The 24,768-nt window shown below is 47.2% G+C and overlaps 1 protein-coding gene across 1 annotated transcript in view; it reads left to right on the forward strand.

Annotated features, from left to right (window-relative positions):
* Window positions 1-352: 352 nt before the first annotated feature.
* The window catches only part of LOC146760332 (myosin-binding protein C, cardiac-type-like), a 56,426-nt gene continuing 32,010 nt past the window's right edge, over window positions 353-24,768 (forward strand). Inside the window, exon 1 of the mRNA XM_085551413.1 lies at window positions 353-410. Within this exon, the coding sequence (XP_085407539.1) occupies window positions 353-410 (58 nt within the window). The remainder of the gene's footprint in view (window positions 411-24,768) is intronic.

Below are 24,768 nucleotides of genomic sequence, written 5' to 3' on the forward strand. Positions count from 1 at the left end.
CTGTGCCAGCGCCTGGAGGCCGCAGGGAGCTCGGGGCCGTCCGCTGGACTCCTCGTGCTGTGGTGGTGCAGCAGCTGAGAGGACACCAGTCCCAGTCCTGCCCTCTTGTCAGGGCTCAGCTGGAGGCTGCAGGAAGCTGAAAGCCATCTGTTGGACTCCTTGTCTTGTCCCGGCGCAGCAGCTTCTAGGACAGCAGTGCCAGTCCTTCCCGTCTCCTCAGAGTTAGGGGAAGAAGAGGTGAGAGGTCTTGGGGAAGGCTGAGGATGGAGGGCGGGGAAGAAAGGGCGGCAGGGAGCAGCAGCTGGCGCAGGGGCTCTCTGGCGGATGGTGCCATTTCAACGCCAAGATGGAAATGGAGAGCCCCTGGTGCGCCGCCGATGGAGGTAGCAGCGTCGCCAGGCAGACACGATGTTGGGGTGTCTGCCCTGCCTCGATGGAGGTGGATCCACCTCCATGGGTTCCTCCTGCAGAGGGATGTCCACCTCCATGGGCTCGACGCTGCTCTGTGGTGGATCGACATCCATCGGCTCAGGTTTGCTGCTGCTCACCTGAAGCCGCCGCTTCTTTGGTGGAGGAGGATCCATCCTCCTCCACGAGGGACAACACGGAAGGTGGGAAATGACTTTGAGTTGCTCCTCGGGCCACAAGTGTGTCACCAAGTCGCGAGTCGACTAAGGACTGATGTTCTGTTGTCAGGGTCCCTGTATTTATAGCGGTTGTCAGGGAGGTGGTTTGTGACATCAGAAAGCCGTGGTAGTGTGACCGTTAGAATGTCCCATGGTGACCAAAACATGGCTGTGTTGGGCGTGGGGAGGCAGTGGCCTGAGAGCAGCCAAAGTTTTCAATGGGGATGGAGGGTGCATATAATCTGAAAGATGAATAGAAATAAAACCAGCTCACAGTAATAAACAGACAAGCCAACAAACTTTGAGGCAGTGTGTGCTATTGAGATCCTTCAGTCATTTGCATGAGTTCTGGGTACAGTGGAGCGCATTTGAAACATTTATACACCAGTGCACACAGCAGGTGGAAGTAGGTAGAGCAGCTGGAAGTCTTGGCAGTGTCCCATAGCTGCAGTGTCATTGGCATTAGCAAAATGTGTTGGGAAGAGCCCTGTGCCTGTTGTGTCATGATGGACTGTTACTGACCATCAGTGACAGGCAGGGCAGTTGTGGGAGAGGAAGTGAAGTGTCATCTACCATAGGCCACCAGCCTGGGATGATGACACTGATGATGTATTCTTTAAGGACCTGAGAGGTACCTGTGGATCAGGCACTCTTGTCCTTATGGTGACTTCAACTTGCCAGACATTAAGTGTGAATACCACACAGCTGGTATAAAACAGGTCTAGAAGAGTCCAAAAATGGCTTGTTGGTAATTTCTTGGTACAGTTTCTAGGGGAACCAATGGGGAATGATGCTTGTAGGTTTGTTGCTTTTAGACATTGAGGTTTATGCCCTGTTCATCCCTGGAGATGTCCAAGGGGGTACGACTTATTTGGGGCTTGGCTTGTGCTTACCGTGCTCTATAGAACACTGTTCCGAAAAGAGAGAGTTTCCGAGCTGAGGTTCAAGCCAAAAAGTGAAATCCCCAAGTCAATTTTGATCAGTCACAGGAGGCACCAGTAACAATATCAGTTGCCCCTGTGGAAGGCAAGAAATGGAAATGGATGTCCTCACGTCTAGAACGGAAAAACGAAGTGGAGGAGGAGTCAACAGAAGATCCAGGTGACAGGTTTGGATCAGCACCGAAAAAGGCAAAAGGAAAAGTGGCATGAAGAAGAGAGTGATGAGGAGGAAATCTCTATTACTGTTTGTCGACCCCTGAAGATGACTGAAATCCAAGGCGTAAGAAAGGAGTACACACGGCACCAGAATGAATCTCTTGTTACCTGGTTGCTTCGCTGTTGGGACAGCTGGGACGGTAGCTTGTTGTGATGTGACAGTCCCTTCCCCATATTCTGGAAGAATCTTAGTGTAATACAGTGGGTGTAGACAAAAAGGCGTAGGTTATATAAGGATGTGTCTGTTTCAATAAATCGCCATTTTGCCACTTCATCTCCTTGGTGTCACTTGGTAATTGGCCTAGCTGCTGCTTCAGTTGAAGGCGAGAGATCGTAAAGAAATTAATGATCATAAAGCCTTCATGTGTATCATTAAAATTCTCAGCTATTAGACACAAACGCTTTCCAGATCGAGCAAGGAACAACAGTACAATTGCACCACGTGTTTCCTTGTGGTGTTACCTATGTGCCCACAGAGAAGACATGAGGAAGTGGCATGACCAGCCTACTCCTGTACTATGAGCATGGGTGAGGGAACTACAAAACAGTCCAACCACCAGTACGGCTGCTCCAGTTATCACAGGTAACCAATAGAGGGGCCCTGCCCTCAGTCAAGGGAGTGGAAGGGATAATAGAGTTTATTGGACTGTGTGGATTTGATGGCCTAGCACATCAGAACCACAGAAATATAAGGCACTGGTGGATACTGGTGCACAGTGCACCCTAATGCCCTCCAGTCATGAAGGGACAGAATCAATCCATATTTCTGGATATCTCTCAAGAATTGACTGTGTTGGAGGCTGAAATAAGCCTCACTGGCAAAGACTGGAAAAAACATCCTATGTGAGTGGCCCAGTGTTTCCGTTCATACTTGGTATTGATTACCTCAGAAGAGGGCATTTCAAGGATACTAAGGGGTATCACTGGGCCTTTGGAATCGCTGTTGTAGATACGGACAACATTAAGCAGCTGTCATTTTTACCTGGCCTGTCAGAGGACCCGTCTGTTGTGAGGCTGCTACGAGTAAAAATAAAAGAGCAGCAGGTACTGATTGCTACAAAGACAGTGCACAGACGGCAGTATCGCACCAACAGGGATTCCTTGCTCCCCATTCATGATTTGATTCGCCAGTTGGAGAATCAGGGAGTGATCAGTAAAACTCACTCACCTTTTAACAGTCCCATATGGCCAGTGCGTAAAGCCAGTGGAGAATGGAGGCTGACAGTAGACTACCGTGGCCTGAATGAGGTCACACCCCCACTGAGTGCTGCTGTGCTGGAGAGCAAATAATTCAAATTCTTCTATGAGCCAGTTTTGCTATTAAGTGAAGCAAAGTAAAAGGGCCTGCCCAGGAAATTCAGTTCTTAGGTATAAAGTGGCAGGATGGATGTCATCACATCCCAACAGTGATTGACAAAATCACTGCCATGTCTCCACCAACTAGCAAGAAAGAGACACAATCTTTCCTGGGTGCAGTGGGCTTTTGGAGGATGCACATTCCAAACTACAGCCTCATTGTAAGCCCCCTTTATCAGGTGATGCAGAAGAAGAATGATTTTGCATAGGGCCCAGAGCATCAGCAGGCTTTTAAACAGATTAAACAGGAGATAGCCTGTGCCGTGGACCTGGGGCCAGTACGGACTGGACAGGATGTAAAGAACATCCTCTATACTGCTGCTGGAGAGAAAGGTCCCACTTGGAGTTTGTGGCAGAGAGCCTCAGGAGGGACCCAAGACCAACCCCCGGGACTTTGGAGCTGAGCGTACAAGGGGTCTGAAGAGTGCTACACTCCAACTGAGAAGGAGATCTTAGCCACGTATAAGGGGGCTCGGGCTGCTTCCGAAGTAGCTGGTACTGAAATGCAGCTCTTTCTGGCACCTCGACTGTCAATGATGAACCGGATGTTGAAAGGGGAGGTTCCCTCCACCCATCATGCTACCGATGCCACCTGGAGCAAGTGGATTGCACTGATTAGACAACAAGCGCGGATGGGGAACCTCAACCGTCCAGGAATTTTAGAAGTGATCATGAACTGGACTGAAGATAAAAAGTTTGGAACATCACCAGGAGAAGAGGTGTCATGTGCTAAAGCGGCCCCACCATACATCGAACTACCAGAAAATGAAAAGAAATATGCTCTTTTCACTGATGGATCATTTCATATTGTAGGGAAGCATCAGAGATGGAAAGCTGCTGTTTGGAGCCCCACACGACAGGTTGCAGAGGCCACTGAAGGTAAAGGAGAATCAAGTCAGTTTGCAGAGGTAAAAGCTGTCCAGCTGACCTTAGATGTGGCTGAATGGGAGAGGTGGCCAATGCTTTATCTTTATACTGACTCATGGATGGTGGCAAATGCCTTATGGGGGTTGTTACAGCAGTGGGAACAAAATAACTGGCAACGGAGGTGTAAACCTATTTGGGCTGCTGAACTGTAGAAAAACATAACTGCTCAAAAAAAAGATATGATTGTAAAGGTGTGTCACGTGGATGCACACTTGCCCAAGAGTTGGGCTATTGCAGAACAACAAAACAACCATCAGGTAGGTCGAGCTGCCAGAATTGAGGTGGCTCAAATAGACTTGGACTGGCAGAACAAGAGTGAATTATTTCAAGCTTGATGGTTCCATGAGACCTCAGGCCATCAAGGAATGGACATAACATATAACTGGGCTAGAGACTGAGGGGTGGACTTAACTATGGATGCTATTGCACTGGTTATTCATGACTGTGAATCATGTGCCATAATTAAACAAGCCAAGAATATGAAGCCTCTCTGGGGGGAAGGCCAAGGCAAAAGTATAAATATGGGGAGGAGTGACAGGTGAATGACGTCACCTTGCCAGGATCTCATAATGATAAGCGTTTTGTGCTTACCATGGTGGAAGCAACCACTGGGTGGCTTGAAACATACGCAGTACCCCATGCTACTGCCAGAAACACAATATTGGGTTGTTAGAAACAAGTCCTATAGAGACATGACACCTCAGAAAGAACTGAGTCTCATAATGGGACACATTTCAAAAATTCCCTTAATAAATACTCGGGCCAAAGTTCACGGCATTGAGTGGATTTATCATATCCCCTACCATGCACCAGCTTCTGGAAAAATTAAAAGATACAATGGGGTGTTGAAAACTACGTTGAAAGCAATGGGTGGTGGAACACTGAAGCACTGGGAAAAGCATTTGCATGTGGTGCAAGGATGCTGTTAAAGTTCATATCCCACATGTGCCCTGTGTCTCATCACAGGATGTGGGGTGTGAGAAGGGCCCAGTCTGAACAAGCAGTCAATCCCAGTGAAACTCTGAACTTCAGATCTCTCAGTTCCAGTGCCCTCCTGTGCACACTCTCCCATAGTTTGATGTTCTTTATGTTCTGCATTGCCCAGAAGTGCTTGCCCAGAAGTGCACCCAGTGCTCCAGGTGAGGCTGTAGCAGTGCAGAGCAAAGAGGGACAAACCTTTCTCCCACCCAGCTGGCAATAAATTGCTTGATGCACTTTAGGGGACTGTTGGCCTTCTTGGCTGGCTGGGCACACTGCTGACTCACTTAAAATTTTATGTTGAGCAGGACCCCCAATCCTTTTCAGTCAGACGTCTCTCATGTGTCCAATATACAGACAGTGTTTATGTCCAGGTATACCCAGGTGCACAATCAGGCACTTGTTCTTGTTATGCATTATGCACTTGGTGCTTAGTACCAACTGGTACCCAGTTCTCTGACTTGTCCACATCTCTCTGCAAGTCCTCTCCACCCTCAGTGGAGGCAACAGCACCTCCTCATCTGGTCTCATCAGCAAACTTGCTCAGAACATCTTCTAGTCCTGCATGCAAGTCATCTGCATAAACATGAAAGGAAAGTGGCCCCAAAATGGAACCCTGGGGAGCTCTGACAGTGACCATCTACCAGCCCAATGGAACCCACTGACTATAATCCTTTGGGACAGAACTACTGGCCAACTGCTCACCCACCACTGCTGGTGAACCTGAAAGGCAAAATGTCAGCATGCTGGGACAAACAGACAAACACCAATATGGTTACATATAGCTGCGTCAATTTATTGCCCGAAAAGCCATGATTTTAAAGGAGACAGACAAGGGTGTCCAAAAATCACACACGCTAATTGGAGGAAAGCTACTGCAATAACAACCCTATAACCCCCCTTCAAAGCCATGAGCCATTCATTCTTTTCCTAGAGATGTCCTTGGTTCTCATGCTGTTTATCCTGCTCCGCAGCTGCTGCTCTGTGAACTCCTTATCTCAATCCATGGCTGCTGCTCTGTAAAATTCTTCTTGTATTACAAAACACCATGTTCTCTTTCTGTCTAGCTGTATGCAGGAATTTCTGTCCAGAAGGGTGCTGGAGAAATAGTATCAAAAGCTCTACTGAAATCCTCAAGGATTACATCAACTGCCTTCCCTTGTTCAGCTCAATGGATAAAGGTGTCATAAAAAGACCTGAAATTAAATAGGACCTTCCCCTCTGTATCTTGTGTTGTCTGTGACCTGTCCTTCAGTTGTTTTTCCATAACTCCCACCATCATTTTCTCCATAATTTTATCAAGCACTGTAGTGAGACTGACAGGTCCATAGTTGCCCGTGTCATCTTTCTTGCTCTTCCTTACAATGAGACAACATTTGCCAGCTTCCTGTCAACTGGTATGACCCTAGATTTATTAGATGCCATTGAAATGCGAGCCCAGAGCATACTAAAGTGTCATCAGTGCAAGAACGTAGATGTGCCATAGCTTTGCAATGCCTTGAAATCCAGACCATGCCACAGATGGAGCAGAGAGGAAGATCTGCCTCTTCTGTTGTGAGCTCATCCTTTTGATAAGCTGAATATCACTACATACTCCATGGGGTCAGGTGCAAAAGACACAATGGGTGCCCTAAGCACGTGGCTGAGGTGGTATTTAGGATGGCCAAGAATACCTCCCTTCTGGCCCTCAGCTGATGCTCCAGAAAGAGGTGTCTATCTCATAGATTTTCCGTCACAGTTTACAAGCACTAGCACAAAACTAGGATCACCCAAGGCATCTTGGGCTTCACTGAGAGACTGTGTACGAGCAGTGCAGTCCCTGTGGAATAAAAACCAAGGATTCAGATGAGGGACTCACACACAGACACCTCACTGTGCACATCTGAACTCAGCTAGGTGAACTTGTAGCTCCCGTGGTTCTTTGAAAAACTGATCCCAATTCAGCCCCAGGGTTTCCATCTGAGGATGAGATGCCTAACGCTAGAATAAGGATGGGATGGTCTGTTGATAACAGGACAAATGGAAATGGATTTAAATTAAAAAGGGGAGACATAGGTTAGATGTGAGGAACCTATATTTTTACACAGCAACACTGGAAAATGTTCCTCTTAGAGGCTGAGCATGATGATGGATGGGATCCTGGTTTTACTCTGGGTTTACCCTCACGTCAGTCCATGTTTCTACTCATACTTTTCTCTAGGTGAACTCTCACTTTACTCAAGGTTTTACTCACAGTTTACCATCAGGGAGTGTGATCTGGAGATGGGCTGGTGGAGTGACTTGCTGGCATCACCGAGGGAAGGCTGCCAGGCAGATACCCCCAGAAAAGTGGTTGACTCCCTGCCCTGTCACAGTCAGACAGACCTGACTGATGAGGAGGGTTGGAAGAGAGTCCCAACTCAACATCACAGGAGCCCCCCCATGCCTGCCTAGCCCTTGACCCCTGATCCATCTAAGCAACAGGTTTGACACTCTGAAATCTGAAGGAGATAAGAATAGGGAGGCAATGGAGGATCTGCCTAGGAGGGAGCCTATTGCAAGGCAGTCACTACCAAGCCTTGTGACTTCCTCTGCCATGAAAGAAAGAAGGGTGGCCGTGGTGGGTGACTCCCTTCTCAGAGGAATAGAGGGCCCCATTTGCAGACTGGACCCCAGTTGTCAGTAAGTCTGCTGCCTTCTTGGTTTCAGGTCAGGGACATAATGAGGAAACTCCCAATGCTGGTTAGGTCCACTGATTATTTTCCACTACTCATAGTTTAGGTGGGCAGTGATGAAATTTCTTAGATAAGACTACAAACTATAAAAAGAGATTTCAGGAATTTAGGCCATTTAGTTCACAGAGTGGGAGATCAAGTGATTTTTTGTTCTATACCTTCAGTGGCAGTGAGGGACACAGAGCAGGCTTGGAAAGCAAAGCAATGAACAATTGTCTCAGAGGTTGGTACTGAGCCAGAAACTTTGAGTTCTTTGATCACAGGACAGTTTACTTGGCCCATGGTCTGTTATCCATGAATGGAACCCAACTGTCTCAAAGGGGGAAGTGAATCCTAGCACAGACGGTAGTGGGGCTTATCGAAAGAGCTTTAAACTAGCTACGATGGGGGAGTGGACAAAACAGGGCTTACCAGAGATAAGCCTAGGGAAATGCTGTTTGAGCTGGGAGAGAGGCAGATGCCTCAGCTGAAGTGCGTCTACACCAGCGCACGCAGCTTGGTCAACAAGCAGGAGGAGCTGGAAGCAACTCTGCATCTGACAAACCATAACCTAGTTGCTATTACTGACCCATGGTGGGACCACTGCCATGACTGGAGTGCTATGATGGATGGTTACAAGCTCTTCAGAAGGGATAGAGGAGGAAGGAAGGGTGGTGGTGTGGCCCCTTATATTAAAGAGAGTTTTGATGTTGAAGAGCTTGGGCTTCAGAATGAAGTGCATGTTTGTAAGGATCAGGGAAAAGACCTGTAAGTGTGACATCTTGCTAAAGGTTTCTTATAGACCGCCTAATTGATGGGTGAGGCATTCTATGAGCAGCTTACTGAAGTCGCAAGATTGCCAGCACTCATTTTCTTGGGAGACTACAACTTCTCTGATATATGCTGGGAATATAATAAATAGCAGAGGAATCAGTCCAAGAGGTTTATAGATTGCATGCAAGACAGCTTCCTTACTCAGTTGGTATGAAGTCCTACCAGGGGTGGTTCCTTGCTAGACCTGCTCTTCACTAACAGTGAAGGACTGGTAGGAGTTGAGAAGGTTGGGGACTGTCTTGGGCAGAGTGGCCATGAAATGGTAGAAGTCTCTATTCTTGGAGATGTCAGAAGGGTGACTAGCAAAACTACTATCCTGAACTTCTAGAGGGCGGACTTTGACCTGTTCAGGACACTTGTAGCACAGGTCCCTTGGGAGTCGCTCCTTATGGGTAAAGGGGTCCAGGAAGCCTGGACACTCCTCAAGATGGAAATCTTAAAGGCACAAGATCAGGCTGTCCCTAAATGCTATAAGGTGAGCCATAGGGGAAGAAGACCAGTGCAGATGAACTGGGAAAAACTATTGAGACTCAGGAAGAAAAAGAGAATCTCCGTCCTCTGGAAGAAGGGACAGGATACTTGGGGAGATTACAAGGAAGTTGCTAAGGTATGAAGGGAGGAAGTTAGGAAGGCACATTACTTCCCTGTCCCTTAATCCATGCCCAGAGCTTCTCAGCCATGTCCCTGTCAACTGTAAGCTCCATGCAGAGGTCAAGTGGGACACAGAGGGCACAGCCTTCTGCTGTGTGGATGCAAGTGTTGGTGGAACCAGATGGGACAAAGCCCTCCCACCATGCCCTCCTGGGAAAATGGCCACCCCAAGAATGGCAGTCTGCCTCCTCCATGACCCCATCTGAAATGCTCCTGCACTGATTGATTATAGGGCTTTAAACCAGGTCCAAATGGGGAAGGGTGGGGAATTGGATGTGACAGAGAAGGGCTGAGGGATATTGTTGCTGTTGGAGATTGAATGGAAAGCCTCTGAGTTGTTCTATAGGATTGTGTGAGGATTCCTCAGAGAAAGTCTTGTTGCCAATACCCCGTCCTAAATCTTACTGTGTACCCTCTGGGGGTAACCCCAACCTACTGCTGCCCTAAAGTGCCTGTAGACCAGTGCGGGTAGCATGGGAAATAAACGGGACAAATCAAGAGAAAACCACAGAGCTTTTCCTTTCATGCAGGCTGCTGCTTCTGAGCAAGGCCCTGAACATCAGTACCACAGTGTAGATGCAAGACCCAGACAGGCTAAATCAAAGCATGCTTCTGGAAGGGGATGCTTTCTGAAGAATCCTTACACTAATGAGAGGACCACAAACATTCACTCAGCGAACTCCAAATCTCTGTGCCTTTGCAGGCCTAGGGTCTTGTTTGTCTCACAGAGACATGGTGGGATGGTTCCCACCTCTGAACTGTAGCAAAGTAGGTACAGACTCTTCATTACGATTAGGCAATGAAGATGAAGAAAGGCTGCTGCCATCTGTGAGAGTGCACTGAGCTCTGCCTGGGGATGGCAGAGGAGCCACCTGAATACTGATGGAAAGGTTTCAAAAAGAAGAGCAGCAGATTCTGTTCCTTGCTTCCTGATCAGGAAGAACAAGAGCAGGAGGACAGGCAGGAATCTGAGTTACAGCTCAGATGAATATTTTTCTTCAGACTGCCTGCTATGGTGCAGTGTTTTGGTTCTAGGAGAAAACCATTGATAACACTCTGATGTTTACAGCTGCTGCTAAGCAGTGTTGTACGGAGCCAAGGCCATGGTCAGTAAAGGGCACATGGAGCTGGGAGGGAACAGAGTGAGGACAGCTGACTGATAGTGGCCAAAGGGACGTTCTCTATCAGCTGACAGCAAGCAGAAATTGTATTGAAAGGGGTGGGAGTTCATCTCAGTCTCTTCACTGCTCAGGGCCCAGCTGAGCATCAGTCTGGTGGTGCTGAGCAAGTGCTTGTGCATCAGTTGTTACATACGATTCTATATCAACGGATATATAGTGATAACTATTACTCCTCTCCTTTTATCTCTCTTAGTAAACTGTTTTGTTACAACCCAGAAGTTGTACTCTTTTTCCCAGTTCTCATCCCCATCCCACTGGGAATGGGGCAGTGCACAAAGCACTGTGTGCTGCTGAGCCACATGTTGGGTTCAACAACCACAGTCATTTTGGTGCCTGATGTGAGGCTCCAAGGGTTGTGGTAACAGCACATCTGTCCAGAGTGGACAGGGCTTTGTGGGAGTTGGAGATGTGCAGGCCATGGTGCTGATAGTTTCCCTATTTGTGAAGCTTGCTGAGTCTTCTCATGAAGCTGCATTTCACAGCTCCTTGCTTGCTGCTTGTTTTCCCTGCTGCATCATTTGTCAACTCTGGATGCTGGATTAGGGTATTTATTTTGCTATGCTGTTTGACCTTGGTTTGTACCACGATAAAATTGGCAAAGTGAAGTTTTGTGCACATTCAGCTCTTTGGACATCTTTGGGTTTTGGAAGTAATATTGTTGGTATGATTAGGAATTACACATTTTACACTGTCGTCTCTGGGAGACCAGGGGTATTCAAGGAGAGACTGGATATTGTGTTGAGGGACATGGTTTAGTGGGAGCTATAGGTAATAGGTGAACGGTTGGATTGGATGATCTTTCAGGCCTTTTCCAGCCTTGGTGATTCTATGATTCTAGGATTGAGGTTAAACAATTATTCAGGAATATCAGTGAGAGATCTGCCCCAAGGTGAGAAGGCTCTGCATGGCAGGGGGTGTGGGACAGTCTGGGCAGCTGCCTGGAGCGGTGGGCACCCCCAGGGCTTTGGAACTTCATCTCCGAGCAACTGCAGGATCCTGATAAACTGGTAGAATATTGGAGACAGGTCTGCTGTGGCACTGGTAATCCTAAAAAGGCCCAAATGACTGCAGTGTGCCAGGGCCTGGCCCACACCTACTGAGCTGTGTTCAACACTATTCAGCATCTTCAAGGGGAAGAGAGCTGGATCTGCTGACATTGCTGCAGCCTCTGCAACTCCTGGCACAGTCCCTGCAATAGCTCCAAGTTTTTGCTACACATCCTGCAGTTGCTCCAAGCTCTGGACAGATCCCACTGTCACTCCACCCCTCATAAGGAGCTCTGCGGTCACTTATGCTACAGGTCCTGTAGCTGTTCCAAGTATTGAGATAAGAAAATTAAGCAAACCCCTGAGTGCTGCTGTAGAGACGACGGGACTGCTGTGAGACACACAAGACCTTCAGGCCTGTAGAAATGAGAGGACTCGAATCCTCTGTGCACTGTATCAGTGTAAAGAGAGGAGGAATGAAAAGAACTAGTCATGCTTCTATCTGTGGCTGTACCTTCCCCAAATCCAGACAAAGTTGGATAAGAGAAGAGCTAAGGAAAAGCGTATTTTGAATGCTATTTATTTATCTCTTAACCTATTCGGGGAATCTGGTTCCATGTTTACATGAGCTCTTGGAGTGAGAAAATGGATAGTAGGTGTGAAAGAAGTGAAACAAATTTTTATTTATAAGTTCAATAACATTTTTTTGCATGTTGCTATATCTCACATAATCAATCAATCAAAGATGCATAAAAGATGAAGAACCATCACTGGGAATCATGCGATGAAGATGTGCACTTTATTGAAGCGGGAATAGTGAGTATTGCAACACCTTCCTGAGAGCGTGCTTGATCTCCCTGTTCCTCATGCTGTAGATAATAGGGTTCAGTGTTGGAGGAACCACTGAGTACAGAAGTGCCACTGTCAGATCCAGGAGTGGGGAGGGAATGGAGGGGGGCTTCAGGTAGGCAAAAGCACCAGTGCTGAGAAACAGGGAGACCACAGCCAGGTGAGGGAGGCACGTGGAGAAGGCTTTGTGCCGTCCCTGCTCAGAGGGCATCCTCAGCACAGCCACGAAGATCTGCACATAGGACACAACTATGAAAACATAGCAGCCTACGTCTAAACTGATAGTAAAAATGAGAAACACAACTTCCCTGAGATTTGATTCTGAGCAGGAGAGCTTGAGGATCTGGGGAATTTCACAGAAAAACTGGTTGACAACATTGCCTTGGCAGAGAGGCAGTGAAAACGTACTGGCAGTGTGCAGCAGGGAATTGAGAACCCCAGTGCCCCAGGCAGCTGCTGCCATGGTGGCACAAGCTCTGCTGTCCATCAAGGTCCCGTAGTGCAGGGGCTTGCAGATGGCAACATAGCGGTCATAGGACATGATGGTGAGAAGGGAATACTCTGCTGACATGAAGAAGGTAAAGAAAAAGAGCTGTGCAGCACATCCTGTGTAGGAGATGGCCCTGTTGTCCCAGAGGGCGTTGGCCATGGCTTTGGGGAGAGTGGTGGAGATGCTGCCCAGTTCGAGGAGGGCCAGGTTGAGGAGGAAGAAGTACATGGGGGTGTGCAGGCGGCGGTCGCAGGCTACGGCTGTGCTGATGAGGCCGTTGCCCAGGAGGGCAGCCAGGTAGATGCCCAGGAAGAGCCAGAAGTGCAGGAGCTGCAGCTGCCGCGTGTCTGCCAACGGCAGCAGGAGGAACTCACTGATGGAGCTGCTGTTGGGCATCTGCTGTTGTTGGGCTTGGAGTCCTGCTCAGAGTGCAGAAGATAATGACAAGTCCAGACCATTCTCAGAGGCACTACTCCTGCTATACTATGAAATGTTTTAATTCTCCTACAACAGTGTACATTTAGCACCATTACTTGCATTTAATTTCATGTAGATCAGCATTCCTTAAGCAGAAGCAGCATATGGAGCTCTAACCTTCCTCTTATTTTCTTATCCCTTCTCCCTGGATATTTTCATCTGTTTCAAGTCTCATATCTTTACCCCAAGTGCTCTTAGAGCCCCCTACCCGAGCTTCTGTGGCATTCAGTTTCAGTTAGAAAATGCTGCCTGTTTGTAGGATAAGTGAATTATTCATGCCTACAGAAAATGATGATAATTCCATCCTTTGAGAAAGGGGAGACTGAAAGCACATCATGTGTGAGTGTTCACAAAACAAGCAATTGATTGACGAAAAATTCTCAGAACTCTTATTGCCCCTTTTAGATTTCTGACTCCAAACCTCTTTGCCTCAGAACAGGAAATGGAAACCACCTGCCTTGGCTCTCCTCTTGCAAAGTGCCCTCAGAAACATTCAGTTGTGCAGTGGAGCTGTGATCCCCTGCCCCAGGCAGCAGCTGTGGCAGCACAAACCCTGCCGGGGGCTCCTTCCCCCCACCCGTCTCCCCGCAGTGCCCTGGGCAGCTCCCCGGGCAGGCTGAGTGCTGAGCCTGGCAGGCGGCAGAGTCCCATACCCGGCACACAGCCCCTGGGGCACAGCAGGGACCCTGCTCTGCAGGACAGCCCTGGGCACCCGTCTCAGCTGGAGCAGAAAGCTTTTTCCACAGTAAAGAAACATGCAGTGCCTGCAGTCAGATCTGCTATGGGATGTCCCAAATTAAGTTGACCCTCTATGAAAAGCAGCTCATGGTCTGCAGTGAGACTTACCTTGTCATGGTCTGTGAGCAATGCTCCTGCAGTGAGTTCACAGCCCGTTCACACCACACACATCCTGCAAGCTCTCTCCAGTTTCTCTCCTCTCCTTCTGTCACCTGCAGGCTGTGCTGTGCACGAGATCTGCTCCTGGGCACAGCTGTCTCTCTGCAGCTCTGCCCACTTTTATGAGCTCCCTGTGTCCCAGGAACCTGGACAAGCAAGCAGCAGATTATGTCATTTTTATCCTTCCCACTCATTTCCCCTGGCATGTCCCTGGGTCCTCATGGCCAACAGCTCCTGAAAGACAACAGCATCATGACTGTGCTTTGAAATCCGCTCAATTAACCACCACATGTCCAGTGGTCAGTGACTGATTGGAGACATATGGGGAGTGCTCCCAGAGATCGTTTGATGAAACAATAAGGGCACCCAGACAAGGACAGGAGGTTTGGACTTTCCCTGTGCAGGGCAGTGATCCAGCTGAGGTAGTGCAGGAGTCTCATCTGTTGACAGAAATCCTGGAGCTGAAATGGGATTCGGCTCCCCACAGAACCACAGGAGCTGGGATTTCTTTGGTTCAGTTCAGAAGTGCACAAGGAGTTGCCTGCATGTGAGCTCCTGCTCTGAGTCCTCGGTCCTTCAGCTGGGAGGCAGCTGCTCACACACAGACACTGGGTGATGCCCAAGGTGCCTGGGCTGCTCCTGATGTTTGCAAGTGCTTGTAAACCGTGTGGGAAATCCCTGAGATAGACACCTCCTTCCTGGGCATCAGCTGAGGGCCAGAGAGGGGATAGCACTGGCTGTCCGGTGAATTCACTCACAGCTACAAGAGCAGCACAGGGCCTTCAGGAAAGCCATGCCCATGGTGTGTCCGTGCTGCTACGTCACCTCCAAGACCCACGATCGGTCTAATGTTTGTGTGCCACCTTCTGCACACTGATACCATAGATGAGCTATCCAGTCAGGCAATGTCCAGTGATGCTTTTCAATTAGGATATTTACTTCTGTGGTTTTGCACTAATGCAAACACCAACACACAAGAAGCTAGAAATCTTGATAGAGCTGCAGGCCTGAGCTCCTGTTTGGACCATGGGGACACAGTTTAATGGTTTCCACAACTGCACTGTAGCACAAGGGGGATACCGAGTCTTTAGGATGGATGGGCGAGGAGACAAAGAAGGGCGACTGCCCTCTGTGAGAGTGCACTGAGCTCTGCCTGGGGATGGCAGAGCAGACAGGTCAGAGCTAATGGAAATGGCAAACAGAGGAGACCATCAGTGTCTTTTCCTGTCTTCCTGATCAGGGAGAGTAAATGGAAGGTGCCCTCTGCAGACAGATGGGAATCTGATGTTGTCTGTCCCTTGTCCCATTTGGTGGCCTTTGTCACTCCATTATCTGTGGCAGGGACAGCACAGCAGGGCATGTGGCATCCAGCAGATCCATGGAGAGCACAGATGGCAGCTTCTTGACCAAGCAGTGGAGGAACCAAAGAGGAGAGGTGCTCTGCTGGATCTCATACTCTCCGGCATGGAAGGACTTGTGGGAACTGTGAAGGTGAAAGGGGCATCAGGCCACGTGCAAGATGCAAATGTATCTCTTTTAATTTATTTATTTATTTTGAGGCTGTAAGCTTAATAGTTGATCATAAATGTCAATAAAACTGAAACAAATAATTGAAGACAAAGATGGAAATCAATGAAAATGTGTTAACCCTTCTCAACATGAAAAATTCTCATGAGTCTTGTTCCATTTTAAGTTGTAAATATGAATCTTTGAGGTGATTTGATGTCTTTTTTTTTCTTTTACTGAAACTTCAATGTTTTCCAGAACTGTGTTCGCTGGACACAAATGCCTTCAGGTTCAGAGACACAGACAGCGGTGCCAGTGCCAATGCCCTGTGACTGTAGCCTGGTGCCCAGCACTACTCTTCCCTGCTGCCTATTTGATGTGCCTCATCCTCCAAGTTTTTTCAGCTCTCCTAAAGAAATGGCCATGGTTAAGGGCATGTTTTCAGCAGGCCATTTGGGCACACACTACTCCCACTGCCCTCCAGATTTCTCCATCCCTTGCTCTTTGTTCAGTCAGATACCTCCCAATTATCTGTCTGATTTCTGATTTTCAGGGGGATTACTGGAATTTGTTCCATCTCCCCAAAGTCTGATGGAATGTGTTGTCAACTCCTTCACTGTGATTTGCTCTATCCCTTCCTATCTATTCTTTTTCTTTTTCTTCTTATACTTTTTCTTTTTCTCAATCACTGTCTTTTTTTTATTAATGCACGAAGTCTGAAAGATGTTCATTAATGTCAGTAAAAGTGAAAAACAGAGTTGGAGACAAAGATATAAATCAATGAGAATGTGTTAACCCATCTCAATGTGTGAAATACTCACAAGTCCTGATCAATTTTAAGTTGATACCTCTCAACTACCTGGCTGATCTATCCCAGGAAGATTACTGGAATTTGCTCCATCTCTCAGAGTCTGATGGCCTCTGTTGTCAACTACTTCACTGTGATTCAATCTATCCTATCCTACCTCAGTATAAATCATTTCTTTTAAAAATATTCCATATGAAAGACAAACTTCAATAGATGCCGCTTGAACATTGCATGCAGTTGATCACTGTGTTTTACTGTTCATTCAATTGCATCACCTTTCTTTCCATTTGCTGGCCAGATAAAAAAGAGAAATCTTTCCTTGTCCATGTGCAGCTGGTTCTCTGAGGAAAGCCAGTGGGAGTTGGTGCAAAGCAGTTTTAACACTGAGCGGATGAATGCAGAGGAGAAGAGTGATGTGAAGAAAAGTGATGCAAGTCCCATAGGTCCATTGTGAGCAGAAATTGGGTGGGGAGGTTGAGAAGGACCTTTGTCAACACAGTAACAGTACAGAACTCATTGGGACATCCTGGATTGGTATCAGTTGCACAGTGCTGCTTTAATGTCTTCTTTAAACCCAACTATAAATAAATAGACAATAAATTTATACTGGATTCTTTAAGCTCTCTCCAGATATCCCTCCTTTTTGCTGAACAAGTTCTGATAACCTGAAGAAGATAACAAGATGGCATAAGGCACAGGAGATTCTTTAGGTTATAATGGGCCCCAGGGTGCATTTGATGCTGAGTTCATCAGCCTCTAGTGCAGAGAGAAGTTTGCACAAAGTGCTCAACAAGACAAAGTCGGAAGTAACAGTGAAGTTTCTTGGAGTATTAATGGGCCCACTGAGGGCCATTACCAAGTAAGCTTCCCAAGGGACTTGTTAGAGAAGATAACTGGAAGCCATGACTACAGGCAGGCAAAGGCACTGGCATGCTAAGAAACCTCTCCTTTGCCTTACAAAGCAGACAGGTCAAGCCCTGATTGCAAGACCAGTGGTAGAGAGATCCTGTCTCTCATGTTGGCTCCTGGCATTTCCTGGGGCAATGGGTTGGAGGTCCGTATGATGTTAAATGAAAGACATGGGGACAGAAGATCCCAGGCTCTACATGTGGTGCAAGGACGCTGTGAGGTTCATGTCCCATATGAGACCTATGTTTCATTGCAGGATGTGAGCAGGGATGTGAGAAGGGCCCAGTCTGAACAAGCAGCCAATCCCTGTGAAACTCTGAACTTCAGATCTCTCAGTTCCAGTGCCCTCCTTTGCACATTCTCCCAGAGTTTGAAGTCCTTTATGTTCTGTGGTGCCCAGAACATAGTGAGGCAGTAGCAATGCAGAGCAGAGGGACAACCCTTTCCCTCACCCAGCTGGCAATAAGTTGCTTCATGCACTCCAGGGGACTGTTGGCTTTCCTGGCTGCCTTGGCACACTGCTGACTCACATTCAGTGTGATGCTGACCAGCACCCCAACCCTTTCCAGTCAGAATCCTCTCCAGTGTCCCATATCCAGTCAGTGTGTATGTCCAGCATTGCCCCTACCCAGGTGCACAATCAGGCACTTGTTCTTGTTATGCTTTATGCACTTGGTGCTTAGTACCAACTGGTACCCACTTCTCTGACTTGTCCACATCTCTCTGCAAGTCCTCTCCACCCTCAGTGGAGGCAACAGCACCTCCTCATCTGGTCTCATCAGCAAACTTGCTCAGAACGTCTTCTAGTCCTGCATTCAAGTCATCTGCATAAACATGAAAGGAAAGTGGCCCCAAAATGGAACCCTGGGGACCCCGACAGTGACCATCTACCAGCCTGATGGAAAAAACTGACTATAATCCTTTGGGACTGACCTACTGGCCAACTGCTCACCCACCACATTGTGTTTCTGTCTAGCCATATGCAGAACATTCTGTCCAGAAGGTTGTTGTGAGAAACAGTATCAAAATCTCCACTGAAATCCTCAAGGATTACATCAACTGGCTTCCCTTGGTCAACTAAACGGATAACTGTGTCACAAAATGAGCTTAAATTAAACAGGACCTTTGCCTCACAAACTTGTGTTGGCTGCGACCAATGACAGAATTGTCCTTCAGCTGTTTTTCCATAACTCCCACCATCATTTTCTCCATAATTTTACCAGGCTCTGGACTGACAGGTCCATAATTGCCCATGTCATCTTTCTTGCTCTTCCTTACAATGAGACAACATTTGCCAGCTTCCTGTCAGCTGGCATGACCCTAGACTTCTTTAGATGCTATTGAAATGAGAGCCCAGAGCACACTAAGTTTTCATCATTGAAAGAAAGTAGATGTGCCATAGCTTTGCAATGCCTTGAACTCCAGAGTATGCCACAGATGGAGCAGAGGGGAAGATTTGCCTCTTCTGTAGTGAACTCATTCTTTTGGTAAGCAGAATAACACTACCTGATACATGGGGACTGTGTCTCTGCTCTGCTCTGCTCAGCTCACAGGGCAGCGGTCTGGCAGGGTGTTGCTCTCATGTCAATGCAGGTAAACTCACTTTAATCCTTTTTCCTCTGTAAATGCTTCCTCTATTTCTATGCTCAGATACACTTCCACATTCCCTCAACTACACTTTCATATATCATTAACAATTACACTTTCTTATACCATCAAAACAGTTTGTCAAAACGTACAGTTCTTCAGTTCACATAAACTCCCTTAATACAGTCTGTATTCTTCAGTTATAAACACTGTGCCACAGAACCAGCACTGATTGAACCACCTCCCTCACACACTTCCTCGCAAGCAGTACATAGTATTACATAAATGGGTTGACACTCATTGGTCGGGTGGAATGTACACCTCTCCTCAGGACAATCTTACTAATCTACAGAGTACAAACTCCTGTCTTCTTACATACAAGCAGAAAGTACATATGAGTGGACACACAACACAGTCTTTCACTTTGTCCGTGTCTGGCCATTTCCCTCACAGGAGGAAGGAAACATGGATCGGGACTCGGCACTCACCCTGCAGCTGTTCTGTGTCTCACTCACACCACACTCACTCTGACATTTAGATCAAAAACCATGGTTTATTCATACTACACAATGCTGACAACGTTTTCTAGCTGGAATCTTAATAACACTCATACTGTGGTCGACCAGTTGCAAACGTTAATGTTTTTCCCAGAGTCGGCTTGACACACGGTACCAAACACTTAAAGCAGATGATAATATTGAACATTGTCATGGTTTTGTAATTTTGTACAAATTACAAAACCATGACAAACATACAACCTATAACCCCCGTGATTACAACTTGGAGAACCCAGGCTACCATTTGACAGGCTATCCACTATATCCCATACCCGTAGGAGAGACCAACCTAGGTCCCTCCTATTGTCACCCACCTGGGAGAGAGTACTTGTTCTTGTTTCCATTCATATGACATACAGTTCCCTTTCATAGGAACTCACCCAAGGAGTCTTCCTACCCCAGCTGGCAACCAAAGCCATGAGCTCACCTCCCTGGGAGCAGCACGTATGGCTGTAAACTGTGTAGGATGTCTCCTCAAGACATATGGGCTCCACTTACCATACACATACCTGGTCCACCTATGGGTGGTCCTTGTCTGTCCCTGCAGTGATCAGGTGAGGAAGGGAGTCCTTCAGAGAAATCTCAGGGTGCGCCAAAAGTGTCTCCCTCTCAGCTGGTCCTGCAGCGAACAGAGCTGGTCCCACCTGGGCCGCCAAATTGACTACAGGAATTGAACTCTATAACCTCTATAACTGATACAGTCTCCCATGACATCCTTATAACAAAGCTGAGGAAGTATGGGATAGGTGATTGGACAGTGAAGTGGGTCGAGAATTGGCTGACTGGCAGAGTGCAGAGTGTTGTCGTTGGCGGTGCAGTGTCTGGCTGAGGGCCTGTAACGAGCGGCATCCCCCAGGGGTCTGTGCTCAGTCCGGTCTTGTTCAACATCTTCATCAATGACCACCCTCAGCAAGTTTGCTGATGACACGAAGTTGGGAGGATTGGCTGACACACCTGAAGGCTGTGCTGCCATTCAGCGAGACCTGGACAGGCTGGAGAGCCGGGCAGTAAGAAACCGGATGAGGTTTAACAAAAGCAAGTGTAGAGTCTTGCACCTAGGGAGAAATAATTGCATGCACCGGTACAGGCTGGGGGAAGAGCTGCTGGGGAGGAGCTCTGCTGAGAGGGACCTGGGCGTCCTGGTGGACGACAGATTGACCATGAGCCAGCAGTGTGCCCTTGTAGCCAAAAAAGCCAATGGCATCCTGGGGTGCATTAAAAAGAGCGTGTCCAGCAGGTCGAAGGAGGTGATCCTCCCCCTCTACTCTGCCCTGGTGAGGCCTCATCTGGAATATTGTGTCCAGTTCTGGGCTCCCCAGTACAAAAAAGACAGGGATCTCTTAGAAAGAGTCCAGCAGAGGGCCACTAAGATGGTGAAGGGCCTGGAGCATCTCCCCAATGAGGAGAGACTGAGGGAACTGGGTCTGTTTAGCCTTGAGAAAAGAAGGCTGAGAGGGGACAGGATCCAGGTTCTATAAATATTTGAGGTGTGGGGGGCAAAGTGTTGAGGCCAGACTCTTTTCAGCAGTGTGTGGAGACGGGACAAGGGGAAACAGACAGAAACTGCACCATAGGAAGTTCTGCACTAATATGTGCAATAACTTCTTTACGGTGAGAGTGACAGAGCACTGGAACAGGCTGCCTAGGGTGGTTGTGGAATCTCCTTCTCTGGAGATATTCAAGACCTGCCTGGATGCTGAGCTGTGCAACGTGGTGTAGGGAACCTGCTTTGGCAGGGGGCTGGACTCAGTGGTCTCTGGAGGTCCCTTCCAACCCCTACAATTCTGTGATTCTGTGAATATCATGGAGTTGTTTGGATGGGGAAAGACGACCCCTTTGAATGACCTTTTGTCAGGGCATGTCCTGGGATTCCTAGGATCCTCAAAATGCAGCACTGCTTCTGTCACTGAAAAATGGGGCCCTGTGTGGGACGGAGGGAGGGTCCATGAGTCCCTGGCCCACCTGACTGAGTATTTCCATGGTCTTAGCAAAGACATACTTACAACTTGAGAATGACAGTTAGCTGTGTTCATGGTGGCATGGCCACTTTTAATGGCCTTGAACTGTCTGAACATAACTGAAGAGGCTCAGGCTGATGCAAATCAGCTATTGAATGATAGTGTTGAAAAACTGGAAAGACAGGTGGCAGTTTTGATGGGGAAAAAACCTAATTCAATCATTCTCCTATGGAAGATCAGGAACATCTCTCTGGAAGACCATAGGGACCCTGTACAAGGGAATCTGTATAAAATGGACTCTGTAAATGAAGGCACTAAAAGGTCAGATTTTGAGGTTCCATTTGGACTAGATCTATTTGAGATCTGACTGATTGTAACCCAAAAATGAAAAAAAAAAAAAAAAAAATGCAGGATAGGCTGGTGGGAGTGCCCTGACCAGTATCCAACCCCCCAAACCCTGCTGCCCATAATACAGCAGCTGAACTGATGGATATAGTACAGTGGTTTAGACAGAAACCAAGAGAGCATGCCAGCATAGCTGCTCTGGTTATGGGACATGGAGGCAGAAAGCGCTGTGGTGAATGGACTGGAAATTTCAAAACTGACATCCATTACTACTCACCCTGCCCTCAGGCAAAGACTGTATGCTCTGTCCAACATAATGAGGATAGCCATTTGATCAGTGAATGATTTATGGCTGTGTGTCATATAACATGGCCAAATAAGAATGACATACCATTAAATATCAGCCTGTGGTCCTCTATGGAGGACTAACAAAATTATATTAGAGAATTAGGCATGAAAGAGGCAATCTATGAAGATGATTTTGAGAGCCCAGTCAATAAATTTTTCATCAGGAACGAGGGATCTCATCCTACAGCCATCACCTTTACATCAGTATGGGTCTATGTTATCCATACTGAACCCCCCAGTGGCCCTCAGGTGCTGTAATACAACAGGCTGCCCAATTGATGGGGAGACAAGAGTGCCTACGGCCAGATGCAGGCTCTGAATGGTGGTGGAAAGGTCTGAGAAAGGCAGAGAACCATCTGCTGCCATGACTTAGGCGTCCAGCCCCTAAGGTAATCCAGTCTGGACCCATTAGGGTCTTGAGACAACAAATGTTTAAAGACCAGATTAGAGCAGGAGTTCAGTTTAAAAAGATCGATGGACAGCATAATCAGGAAAAAATATCTGTTAAACAGGCCCAAGCACTGAGTATTTATAGTCCAACCTTTTCAGCCAAACTAGATGTGAATGTAACTCAAGAAGGGTCTGGATGGGGGCTCTGGCAGAGCCAGAGTTCTTTGTGAACCCCTATGAGGTTTTGGCCACAGGTTTGGCATGGAGCAGAATAAAGATACATCACAGTTGAAAAGCATTTATTGGCTACCTATTCTACACTACAGGTGGTAGAACCAGTAACTCAGATTTCAGAGGTTATCATTAAACAACAAGGCCAGTCCAGGGGTGGGTAAAAGATCTAACACACATCTCTATGATGGGGGTGGCCCAATCACAAGCAGTGGTGCGCTCAGTTGTTCTGCTTGCCTGCTCCTCACGGAGTTTGGAGAAATCTATGCCTGTTGCGTGTTCGAGTGCATGCGCAATGCCATGTGGAGGGCTTATCGCAATAAAGATTGGCGGATTTGCTGCGTAGACCGGTCAGAACTCAGATCTGCGTTGTGCTTCCTGTGGCACCAAACGCCCAACAGTGGCAGTTCCGTGTATTGGCCAGCAGGTGGCAGCAGAGACCACGGAAAGAACGTCTGCGGGACAGACCCTGGGGATCCGTTCTCTTTTGATTATAGGGGAAGAACACAAAGATGGAAGAGGAGGGAAGGGGGAAAAAAAAAAGAAAAAAAGAAAAAACCAAACCACAGCAAACAAATAAAAACTTCTCCAAACGTAGCAAACTTGAATGTCTGTCAATAAATAAATGAGTAATTGAATTGATGTCCGTTTCAGACAGTCCCCTGTAGAATCAGGGTAAGGGTTAGGATTAGAGTTACATTGCAGGTTATTGCTGTTATCTTTACAGCTCCTGTGAGGGTTGGGGTCTGGGTCAGGTGTTTAAAAAATGAAATGAAAAAAGAATTAAAAAAATATATTGAAAGCTTCAGATTTCCTTAATCTTTGTGGGAATCATATAATGTGCAACTCAGATCTACCTCTTCGTGCAGTGACTGCCTGTAAATTTGCTGGAGCCCAATATAATATGGCCTTGTGCTTTCCGCTAACTCACCTTCATTTCATTTTCATTAAATTTGCTTGGTAGTCAGATTTTGGTGTGTGGATATTTTAAAACAATCTGACATTGGCAAAAAATTAAAAATAAATAAATAAATGCACGACAGCATCAATTGTATCAATTTTTATAGATAAGAAGAGCAGTTTTCCTTAGTTTTCTGTGCCTCTTTACTTTCTTACCCTCTCCCCTTGTGTGAGAAACTCTCAAAGTCAAAGATTTCTAGTTAGGCAAAGATGGCAGCGATAGCAGCAGTGCTTATTCATTACTGCAATACTGCGCGCACATCCCCTATTGGCAAGGGAGAAACTGCACACCAGTCAGTGAAATCAATTCTGTTCTGTGCCCTAAACCCAATGCAGGTGATGCTCTCATGGCTCTCATTGGTTGAGCATCTCAGGCTCACAGACTCCTCGAGACTGTGGCTAGGATTCATTTCCATAGAAGGTCAATTACCAACCTCTTGTTTTTAGGTCTGCCTTGTACTTTTCTGCGGACAGAGAAGGGCAATGTTTCCAAAAGTCAGTACATTCATTCTGTGCTGTGCTGGGCTCTACCCACCCTGTGTATTTATCTTGTGCTTGTCTCAATTCTCCCCATGTCAGAATGCCCCCAGTCTGAACTTAACTCTGTTCAGCAACTTTCTTGGTGCAAAAACTACTTATACAGCTGTTTTACAAGAGGGTTATACATTCAGTTAGGGCCTACACTATGTACTGAAAATACTGGAAACTTCCACTGCAAAAACACAATCTACCTCTCCCATCTGTGCAGCCTTGCAGACCCAGAGCATGCCAGGTTATTTCTGCTTTCATAGCATTTGCATGCTATAGGGTGAGCAAAAGGTTCTGCTGCTTGATTCTTCTGCAAGAGCTGCCTACTGGCAAATGGTTGCAGGGATGGAGGATGTGACAGAAAGCATTTGTCTCCACAAGAGCAGAGTTACATTCAGTGCAGAGAGTGTGAGAGTCAGGTTGGTGTGGAAAAGCACTGACACGCTGGGGATGATGCAGTGCTCACATGTCTAACACTCACAGAAATTACTGTCAGAAGGATGGTGCTGTGTTGTGCTTCTACCTTTGGCAGCCCCTGG

Source organism: Coturnix japonica, chromosome 6 (assembly GCF_054131305.1).
Source record: "Coturnix japonica strain WE chromosome 6, WE-NBRP24, whole genome shotgun sequence".
Lineage (NCBI taxonomy): Eukaryota > Metazoa > Chordata > Aves > Galliformes > Phasianidae > Coturnix > Coturnix japonica.